Source organism: Pagrus major, chromosome 5 (genome assembly GCF_040436345.1).
Source record: "Pagrus major chromosome 5, Pma_NU_1.0".
NCBI classification, from domain to species: domain Eukaryota; kingdom Metazoa; phylum Chordata; class Actinopteri; order Spariformes; family Sparidae; genus Pagrus; species Pagrus major.
The window spans coordinates 35,049,911-35,060,898 of record NC_133219.1 but is presented as its reverse complement, the minus strand read 5'-3'; the positions used below and the strand labels follow the sequence as shown (position 1 = coordinate 35,060,898).

Genomic DNA, 10,988 nt, shown 5'->3' with positions numbered 1-10,988 from the left:
AAGTGGAACAGCATGAGTGAATTGGAAAAGGATGCGTTTATGTGAAATCATAAATCAACACCACCGTGTCCAACAAGAGCAGCTGCATCAGAACAGATATCTTTATCAGAAAAAGATCCTTTGGGTCTGAATCGTAAAGTTGTATAACTGGATCAGGGCTGATGTTATAGGATACAAAAAGATTTAAAGCTTCTCAATATTTTTTTTTTTTTTTGAAAACCTGAAGTAAACCCAAACTGTGGTTTGACTTGTATACAGGCTGCTACAGGATATCTGGATTGAATCTCTGGACTGGATAGAAATGTAAAAAAAAAAAAAAAATCTAATACTGAAGGCCAAGCATGCAGAGTTCATTGGAAACAGGTACAATGAGATGAGGGATGTTGACCATGACATGGAGAAATTCCCTTTTTTAATTTGCGTTGGCCAAATGATTTGCAATAAATCCTCCTGCCAGAGACGCGGTCTATAAATAAGTGCTTCATTTACTAATGAGCCAGTTAGTTTTATGGGTTTTGGCTGATCTGTGGAATGTAAATGTTTTAATGCGCTCGGTAAAAACTGGATAAATGAGACTGACACGAGTGGAAACTATGCCTGACTTTTCCTAAACAATATCTAACTAGAGTCTAATGCATAAATTCACAGCTTATCAGTTTGTAGAATACAAATACCCTGAAATAAGTCACATATTACGACTGGATCAAGACAAAACTGACAAAAACGAAAATATCTGCTCAATTAAACAGCTTCAACTTAACAATCTTTAGTCATGCAAGTATAAAACTGAATTAACTTTGGATTGACGGTGGTACTGAATGAATACTGTATTGCCTCCAGCCACAGTCAGTATATAAATGTGTTAGATCAAGAACCTGGTTGTAAAGCTTTAGTTAATGTTTAAATACTTTAATTAACCAGGTGACTACTCAAAAAACGTGTTATGAAACAATAACCAACAGTTCAGAAATTTGAAAAACATATTTAACTGTTTCCATCAGTCAATAACATCCTGAACAGTTTTAGCAGCCAGTGGTATGTGCTGCCCTCTAGCGGCTATCTCAGCTCTGTGCAGACTCCTCACCTCACTGACGCTCTGTAGATGGATGGATCACCAGCTGCAGAGCCTTCCTGTCCTGGGCTGTGCACGCACCATACAATTATGTTTCCAGTCAGGGAGCTTTCTATTGCTCTTCTGTAAAAGCTGAGGAGAAGTTGGCTTGAATAAAAGTACAGAGTCCATGTCTCTGAGCAGGTGAAGCCATAGTCCCAAAAAAGGCCTTAATGGGGTGTCATCAAAAAATGTCAGTCAATGGAACCTGATCACAGGAAATCAGGATTCAGTTCAGGAAACCGTCGTCCAACTAGAGCGCCAGCAGCTGCGACGTCCTCAGCAGCCTGTTTTCAGCTCCTGGTGTTGTCCCAGAGCCCCGCTAATGTGTCAGGCACCAGGGCGTTTGCAGCAGATCTCGTAAACCATGTGGGTTTTGAGGTGGGGCCTAAGGCTGCTCTGATTGGTCAGTTCACACAGGTCTGAGCCACCACAAATTAACATGTCTCTGGTCTTTCTGCTGGTGTTTGTAGCTCTCAGTTCGCTGCACTTCTACCATGAATGAGACCACAGCTGCTTCTAAACCTTCTAAACCTGTTTTAGTCTTTTTTTTAATTAACCTTTTTTTATTTGTCCCATATTTAATTCTTCATGGAAAAATACTGTTTTAAATGTGAATTAAATACATTTAATTATACATTTTCTAATTCAGCTTCAGACATTGATCTTGGCATGCGCAGATTAAGATGATTTAGCCTTTTTTAAAACTAATCCAAGTGTCCCAGATTATCAAAATTTGCCAGAATTGTATTTTTTTGCACTAAGAACACTAATAGGTGTGGCATGTCTCCTCTGGGTATGATATCTACATTCTTTCTTCTGGTGTGTTGGTAAATAGTTAAAAATAAGCTGCACTTAAACTTACTAACTACAACAGTAAAATTATTGCTTACATAACAGACACCAAATAGTAATTAGAACAAACATGACTGGCACTGGTGTGTACTACAATGGACCAAAATGTATTTCAGTGTTACAGTAAAAAAGACGCTCAGTTTTTCTCTGGCACCTTGGTGACACACATTAAACCATTTTTAAATAGTAATTTGAAGCTTTAAAGGTCATTTTATTTTGCATGTGAATGTTTATTAATAATAATAAAAACAGGAAAGTGGATACAGAATGACACACACACACAAAAACATGAAAATCAGTCTGTTAATACCAGAAAACTAAAAGAACATGGCTTCAAAACTGCAGAACCGCCATGGTGCCGCAAAAACACACTGCTGCTGTCATTAAAAACAGAATAATTAACAGAGGAAACCAAGTGATCAGAGAGGCTTTCTACTTATTGTTGTTATCTAAACTGTTAAGAACAAAGAATGAAAGTTAAACAAACTAAATACACAAATGGCGGAGAAAAGGGAAAATCCCAAACACTTTGATAGTCTCTGAAATCTTCTCCCCCCTCGCCTTATAAATTGTTCGCCTTGGACATGAAGCTCTTCAAAGTTTCCCGCAGCTTCTGTATGGCAGCCTCATCCTCTTCCACAGCCTTAGAGCAGACACGCTGTACTCTGCGGTGAAGATCCTCCACACACTTCTGTTGTACAGGAACAACAATACCAACAGGTTATATTTTACATTCATGGTAGAGTAATTTGCAACAATTTATCGTGTATTTTATACAATCTGATCTTTTCTGCATGGAAAGCCTAAAGATATTGAGTCACAAATGACTACAGTCACATCTAAATAGATCTTCTCAATCATGTTTACAATGTTTGCACGAGGGGGAAAAAAAGTTGTAGATGCCTAAACCCTGCAAATTCAGGTTCATTTGTCTTTCTTCTTTTAAATATGAGATAAAGATTATTCCTTGCAGTTCAAGGGACAGATGCAGAGTTGTAAGAAAGTTACCTCTGTCACTGACAAGTGGTCGTATGCTGTGGAAAACACAGACGCAAGGTTGTTGGCGACTGTTCGTCTCTCCTCATTGGTCTCCTGCAGCACCAGGTGGTACCTGAGGAAGAGACAAGTGTTTAATCTCAAACGAAACACTCTTCATTTAGACTGAAACAAACCTTGAGGATTGGCTTTGCAGTGGCCATATTGTTGATATAAATATAATGCTAACTCACTGTTGTTGAGCTGCCTTCAATTGTTGCACAGCCTCATCGTAACCATAGTTAACCTTCTTCTCAAGAAGCTTACGATGGTTCTCCACCGACTCCACCTCTTCTGCCCAGCCCTCTTCCTCTTGGGCGAGCTCCTACAGACAGAAACACACTATTGTTAGTACATGTATGATGCAACTGTGCATTTTCTGTCTGTCAGCAACATGTTGTAATATTAACTTAATCCTGTTTTTCAGCTTAGAAGATAAATAGTTCAGAGCTCAACTGACATCACTAAAAACAAATGCCATCTTTGGTTAGGTCTGCTTTATATGTACCACTCGATGATGCATGTAGTAACGTGGCATCTCTACCAGACTGAACTAGAGGGACTATACCTGCATGCCACAATCCAGCCGTTCGTCCAGTTTGCGAATCTGCTCTCTCAGCTGCTTCATGTCATTGGATTTGTCCATGATGTTAGAATTCACCTTGGAGACACACAGACACAAACATTGATGATATCAAACTGTGACCGACTTGATCAAAGCCAACTTTTCAATCATTTAACAAAGATAAATGTGATTTGAGAAAAGATAAACCTTGGTATCATTGTGTATTGTGCCGTTTTATGTTGTTTATATACTGTTCTGTGGGACAAAAGATGGCAATTATCTGCTAGCTAACTCTGGTGCAATTACTTTTAATTGTGCGCCGATCCTTAAAAACAACAACAAAAACAATAAAATGAATAAATAAAATGATTTTTTTGGTACCTGTTCTGAAGACTCCTCTAGACTGAGCTTCATGTTGGCAAACCGACTGTTCTCCTCCTCCACATCACCGATCAACTTTCTCAGAAGCATCTACAACACACAGCATTGATAAGAACACGCATAAAGAAAAACAAAATCTATCTTCACACAGAATAATAGAATACATTTTTACAGCGGCCTACAATGGAGTTAAGATTTAAATAGAAATAACCACAGATGGAGCTAACCGAAACAATAAAATTAAATGTAAACAGGAGCATAAGCTTGAAGTACCTGTATCTGTGTTCTGTGTTGAACCATGCTGCCGGGTCCATATTCAAAAGGTCTGATCTCAAAGTCGTGACCACAGGCGTTCTCTGCAGACAACGGGATCAGCTTCAGTTTACGTGCCAGCTTGTGGTACTCTGCTAGCTTCAGCTCAGCCTGGGATTGAGGGATATAAAAGGACAGGACAGACATAGGAGGGGCAAGGAAACAAATTAAATCAAAGGTCTAAATGTGAATGAAAAACATTGATTTCAGTAATGTCATATTCACAATCAAAACCAAGTGGCACTATTGATGCTCCTCTTTGCATAGAGACTAGATACAGTACCTTGTCTTTCAATTTGGCAAAAGCGATCTCCTCATTCCACTTGTGCTGTTCAGCATCTTCAAGAGACGTGCTGAGGCTAGCGATGGTCTGCTGGAGCTCCCTCTTCTCTCTGTTGATCCTCTCCACATCAGCTGGAGTAAACTTCTGGTTCTGCAAACGGTGTTGCAGCTCATCTTGCTCATGTTTTAGAGTCTCCAGATGACTGACTGCAGGAAGACAGAAAGGAAAAACATGATGCATTTGAAATCAAGTCCAATCCGAGGTGGACTGGAAGGATGATAACCAACGAAGCAAGTTCACTCATAACCAAAGTCCTTATCATATTGTAACACATGCATCTTCGTGGTGACACAATCTTCAGATGCCCACAGGATCCAGTACATCCTGCTAAAGAACTGGTTGACTGACAAGGCTACATGGAGCACGTTGTTGCCCATATTTACCGGTGTGCTCCAGCTCATCATTCAGTTCTGAAGCTTTGTTTTCCAGGTTGGTTTTAAAGGACTCCAGGCTGATTCGATAACTCTGGAGTTGCTTGAGGTCTGCCTGCCGCTTCATTCTCTCCATTCTCTTGTTCATTAGACGGTCCTGTCCAGAAGGAAACAGACAATAATACGTTTGATTTATACTCCAACAGACATAAATATATCAGTTTCCTTTCCTTCTGTGCAGCGTTTCATTTTTTTTTTTATGACTATGTGGCAATTAATTCCTAATAAGAATGAAATGATAACACTGTATATAGGAAATGGGGATGGAAATATCAAGAATTCAAAATCATAATCTAATCTGTGGATGTGTCAGTTTAAAAGTTGTCTGACCGTCTGGTTCTCCTTCTCCAGTCGTTCAACCTCATCACTCAGTATTTTGTACTTCTCCTCCATCGTGGCCAGCACGGCTTCATCAACGTTGTACAGCCTCTCTGTGAGAACACACACACATTTAATTTCTAAATATCAATTCTGATCAGAATTTTTCCGCAAATAGCTGAAATAAAAGCTACTTTTGCATTGTGCTCGAATATACATACAAGCTAATAGAAAACAATTCACTTCACAGAGGGACGCCGTGCTTACTTAGTTTAACGAGAAATGTTTCATCCTCTTCCTCAAATGTGTCATCACCCTGCATGAACTTGCAGTAAGTCTCAGCTGTGTAGTCCACAAAGAGCTGCGTAGATACAAAGGGAACCAGAAGATTAAAAAAAATGAATAAATCAAAACTATCCACAAATGTTAAGGCAGACAAATTAAGAGTAACAATATAATTCTGTTGAGGATGTTTGATGTCTGAAATGCTTTCTAATATACTGAAGCAGTACAAAAACATAATGTAAAGGTCTTGTGTTTGATTTGCAGCAACAGATGTACAGTACATCCTCTTGACATGTCTCTACATATGAAGAAGTCACAGTACCTTGTTATACTCAGCTCCTTCTTCAATATTGTCACTGTCTTCACAGAAGTCGGTGAACAGCAGTTCCTGTTTACTCGAACTCCACTTGATCTGATACAGAGACACACACAATAAACACAACACTGGCTTAAAATAATTTAATTAAACAAAACTGACCTTGGTTTAGTTTATTTGTTGTTTGCATGTTTTTTGTGTTAAGTGTTGCTTCTCACCTTGACGTTATCAATCAGCCACATGAGAGCAGCGAGGGCCTGGGGCCAGGTATGGGGAGCTCCAACAGAATACATTGAACACTTGGAGAGAACAAATGGATACCTGAAACCAGACACAAGGAGAGAAATAAAGACAGAGATGGTCAGCAATGTTTCTTGAACTATAGAAGAGGAGAACATGAAGGCTCACAAAAAATAGTAATGTACTTATTAATTTGTTATATGATGCAGCCTTTTTTTAAAAGATTTTCTCTCTATTCCTTTAAAAGAATGTTTCTTACTTTACGTGATGTGGTTTCAATCTCTGATGTTTGTTTTTATATTTGTTCTTATTGTGTAATTTCCTTTAATAATTTGATAATGTAACGTGTCTGAGTATCATGAAAAGTGCTATGTAAATAAGATGTATTGTTATTATTATTATATCAAGTTAGTCCACCAAGGTCTTTCTATGATCTCAATACATATGCACTTAATCCTGGAGAGATACTATAAAAATGAATCAAAGAAATTCTAGTATATAAAACACTCATTGATACAAAAAGATGGCATTTCACCTCAGAGCTTTTAGGATAGCTGGAACCTCCTCCTCCACTTTTGAGTTGGGCATCTCAAAGGTTGGGTCTAGCTGGCGGTAGATGAACTCAAACATCTTCACAAACTCCTTGGTCGAGGGAGACTGGAGGGTCTTGGATGACAGAGTGCCAGGGTAACCCTGCTCAGTCAAGAACTAGAAAAATAAACGAGAGCATATCAGGCTGGATAGAAATATCCCACACATAATGACACAGATACTATTCTGGTTAAACTACTAGTTCAATTCCACATTCAGTCAGATATCACAAAAATAACATTTAATCTGTCAATCTAATAATACAAATACGATGGTGTCATGTTTTCTCAATTTAGTCTGATGCCGAGCAGTTGTGCTGAAAACATCACAAGCAAAAATTGGAGCCCTGCAGTATGTGAGCTGTTTTATTTATTTATTTCACAATTAGCTTGCTTTCAGCTCAGCAGCAGCCCTCTTTGGTTTAGATGTGTGTGCTTACTCCCACTTGTTCATCACACAAATACAGACAAAGAGGTTCAATAAAATGTGGTGTATGTTGCTGTCTGCCACAGCGACTTTTTGCATACAAACACTATGGGGCAAGGGTTGAATATTTTCAAACCCAAAGAGTGTGTTTAATGTACTGAACAAAAGGGTGTAACCATCTTAAACAGAGAAACCTTTAGTGTTTGAATCTTGAATAGAGTTTTTACCTCATGTAGCTGCCTGATACATTGCTGCACATAGGATTTATCATGCAGCGGTCGAGCATCTTTCATCTTCTCAGTTCCTCCAAACCCTGACATCATGCTGTTGCGAGGCATGCTGGCTCCACTGGTCCTGCTTTCAAAGTTTTCACAAACCACCACAGTATCAAGTATTACATTTGTTAATTGATTCCATCTTTATTTCATTGTATTACTACTACTGAAACTGTGCTGGTGCAGTCTGCGTTTTGTTTTACTTATCTCTATATTCTGTATGTTTTCTATGTCAAACTTCTGAACTGTTCTATACATTGTAATACACTTCTGTAGGGAAGAAATATTATTCACACACCGTGCACCAAAGAAGCTGGTCCGCCTCTCAGAGGTCACAGACTGTGGTTTGGGTATGTTGAGCTTTCCAAATGAAGGCTGCTTGCTGTAAAGAAACAACACTGTGAACAAATGGATGTTCCACTTGCTGACTTTCATTTGAACAAGCTACCTGTATCATTCTGTCCCTTCTGTACATGTACTGAATGGACGATTAAAGCATTTCATCTGCTTACACTGAGTCATAGCTTTTGGTACATGGCATTATGAACATTTCAGCCAGCTACTCATCATAAGTGTCACACTCTCCAAAGTCCATGTGGAAACAAGCACCACATAACAATACTATTGTTACACTACCTATAATCTATTCTTTACCACGTCATCACATGGTTACAAATAATGTTTGTACATCAAACTTATTAAAGATGCGTTTGTGTCCCAGTTTTGTCATAACACACATATGAAATACCATGAAACTACAACCTCGGATCATGGTATAAGAAAGCATAACCTTTTCTGATTAACTGTACAGTCTCATTTTTATTAATTTGCTTTCAACCTACTTCTGGGGCGTTGTATACACCATGCTCATCCTGTTGCTGTCTTGCACTCGCAGAGGCAGCTCCGACAGTCTGCTGCTCGCTGCTCGACTCATCCTGGCACTGGACACAAATAATGACGAAAACAAACACAGAAACCGTTGATAACGTTATTCTGCTGCTTCACAGAGTCCCGCAAATACACAACACTGCTTGTCAGAGCTACAGTGGCACATTACATTTGAAATGAATGTCAGTATTTATGGCCACAGTTAGCTAAGGTTGGCGTCAAGTCTGACTGAATCGCAGCGTACGTTAGCTTTAATGCAAAAACGTTAAATTAGCTTAGCAAGCTAACTAGCGGGGCAGCTGTTTGTACACTTTCCCCAACCTTACCAGACACAACTCACCCCCAAATCTAAAAAAAAAAGCTTTATTAGGAAGTATTTGACGTAAAGTAATTATTACGTTTGTTAGCATCGGTTAGATTAAGAGTAGCTAGAGTTAGCTAACTGTGGCTAACGTCCAGCCACAATAAGGGCGACTGCCTGAAAACAAAGTTACCAAAATCATTAACGTTACACTCTGCCCGAATATTGTTCGTTGATTATTTTTCTGTCATACAAAATAACTCAAAGTGTTTCTTTCTAGCCAGTTTGAGACGTACCGCTCCATGTTTCCTCGGTGAAACGCTAATGTTTACAACTTAAAGCGAAAAACCGACACAAACTTGTAAACCCCGCCAACAATACAAAATACCGGAAGACGGTGACGTCACCAGAAGGCCCGCCCCCTCTCCCATTTTTTTCCTAAAAAACTTTATTGAACAACGTAGAACACAACAGTGGCCTGCAGAGCTGTGAACCAAGGAAGCATGACAGCATAAACACAATAACGACATAGCAAGACAAGTGAAAACATTAAATTCACTGGCACGTGCAAAACGTAACACAACAACAAGTCACAGGAATAAAAGAAAAAAACATACATAAAACCCACAAATGATAAGAACGGGAAAAGGGTGAACTTAGATGTGCAGGAGATGAAGAGGAAGTTGATGAATAATGTTTCTTTTTTTTATTCATGAATTTGTTTAAAGAATAAAAACTGCTGAAAAGCGATGTTTCCCCCAAGAATTCAACATTTGAAAGTGATAAAGTTTGACAGGTAGGCTCATGTATTAAGAGTAGGCTATATATTTCAGGCTAAAAGAAACAAACAAAAAACACACTTTAATGGGTGAAATTGGTGAAGTAACCCTTTAAATTCCAGCTTATCTTACACAGCACTGATGACCGTGCTTAGGATGCATGACGGTGATTCTGAGGGCCACACCACCCTGGATGAGATCCAGGTCCACATCAGCAGCCAGGGCTCTGATGATGACTCCTTCAGTGATGCTGAGGAGCAGCCCACAGCCCACAAGAATATCTGTGTGTCGAACACAGCGATGACTAGTATGTGTAGTGTCATCTGAGAGTAAACAGCAACAAACAGGGAGAAGAATAATTCCTGAGTGCCGAAAAAATCTCTTGAATGTGTTATTTGTAATGTTTTGATGTATTTGGTTCCACATTTATTCTATTTTGTATCTTGTGATGGTAATGTAGTTCCTTATGTAAGATGTACAGAGTAGTAATGGATGTGATGTATAGTAGTTATTGAACTGAATTTGATTTATTTTAGTATTTATTGATAAATAAGTCCTACATTGAGATAGATGTATTTTGATTTCATTCACCACCAAAGATGCTGTTTAATAAGTGAGGAAAATGTCAAAAGATTTGTTATATTTTACACCAAAAATTCCCACTGAAAGCAAATTTTCTTCCCAATATCATGCATGTAGTGTGGTGTTGTGTGCTGCTGAGTTAACACTGGGAGCCTATTAGAAAAAGGATTATGTTTGTTGACAGCTGTGTCTGAGTCTCATGAGTTAAAGGAAATTAAGTTACTGATAAAGCAGCTCAACAGTCCTAAAAACTGTTATTGAATTGAAAATATTTTTTTTGAAAATGCTATCAGGAAATTTGGATAAAAAGGCATAAAAGGGAGAAAAGAAAAGGAGTATTAAAAATCCATTTTCTTCATAAGTATGATGTGGACCTGTTGTTTCTGTCACGGTTGCAGTTTCAGAGGTGAAGTCACACCCCTTCCGGTGTGCCCCCCAAAAAAATGTACAGTTGTGATGTTTGTCAATTAAAACATTTTTCAACTGGAAATTTCGACTCAAGACAGTTGCAGGTTGTTGTAAAGACAGTAAAATACCATTAGTTCCAACACGGCTGTCACCTCGGCTCAGAAAAAGCATTAAAAAAAGTGAAAATGACAACTCTGAAATTGACAGCTGCAGTAAAGCGAAAGGAGAATTAGTTTAGCGAGCCAGCTGATATACTGGACCGGCTCTACATTGTTTCAGTTATGGGTTTTGGTGAAGGTTAAAACAACACGTCGTCACTTGCGCGACTGTTGGTTGTGTGAATTACATGATGGCATTTAAAATTCTCTTGAAACAATTAAAACCCACAAATCACTTCTATACTTCTGCTTTCATTTCTCTTTGAAGTCTATGCATAGAAATGCTAATAAAAGGGTTGTCTGGTATCACTTTGTTGACTCGCTCCCTTAATGTGTAAATGATCAACCCTCTAGTCCCGTCAGGCCTGTCTGTGTTTAAGCAGTATCC

The 10,988-nt window shown here is 38.7% G+C and overlaps 1 protein-coding gene across 2 annotated transcripts; it reads right to left on the bottom strand.

Annotated features, from left to right (window-relative positions):
* Nucleotides 1-2,156: 2,156 nt before the first annotated feature.
* Nucleotides 2,157-9,059, bottom strand: ndc80 (NDC80 kinetochore complex component). 2 transcript variants are annotated; one of them, XM_073466566.1, is made up of 17 exons: nt 8,970-9,059; nt 8,327-8,425; nt 7,783-7,866; nt 7,437-7,563; nt 6,728-6,900; nt 6,171-6,273; nt 5,959-6,048; nt 5,619-5,712; nt 5,364-5,464; nt 4,986-5,130; nt 4,543-4,748; nt 4,221-4,370; nt 3,948-4,037; nt 3,570-3,662; nt 3,196-3,326; nt 2,975-3,077; nt 2,157-2,657 (listed from the first exon to the last, which is right to left on the bottom strand). In XM_073466566.1, exons 1-17 carry the CDS (start codon nt 8,975-8,977, stop codon nt 2,529-2,531), a joined length of 1,926 nt encoding a protein of 641 aa, XP_073322667.1. In that variant the 5' UTR covers nt 8,978-9,059; the 3' UTR covers nt 2,157-2,528. The 2 variants fall into 2 exon arrangements, with proteins under 2 accessions (XP_073322667.1, XP_073322666.1); XM_073466565.1 differs by having other exon boundaries at nt 2,437-2,657; nt 7,437-7,566.
* Between the last annotated feature and the right edge of the window lie 1,929 nt (nt 9,060-10,988).

What these genes read in the sequence shown, in the direction of transcription:
- ndc80 (XM_073466565.1), bottom strand. An exon ending in TGGAGAAGGAGAACCAGACG is followed by an intron (nt 5,131 to 5,363) that starts GTCAGACAACTT and finishes CCTTCTGGACAG; the next exon opens with GACCGTCTAATGAACAAGAG. An exon ending in AACACAGAACACAGATACAG is followed by an intron (nt 4,038 to 4,220) that starts GTACTTCAAGCT and finishes TGTGTGTTGTAG; the next exon opens with ATGCTTCTGAGAAAGTTGAT.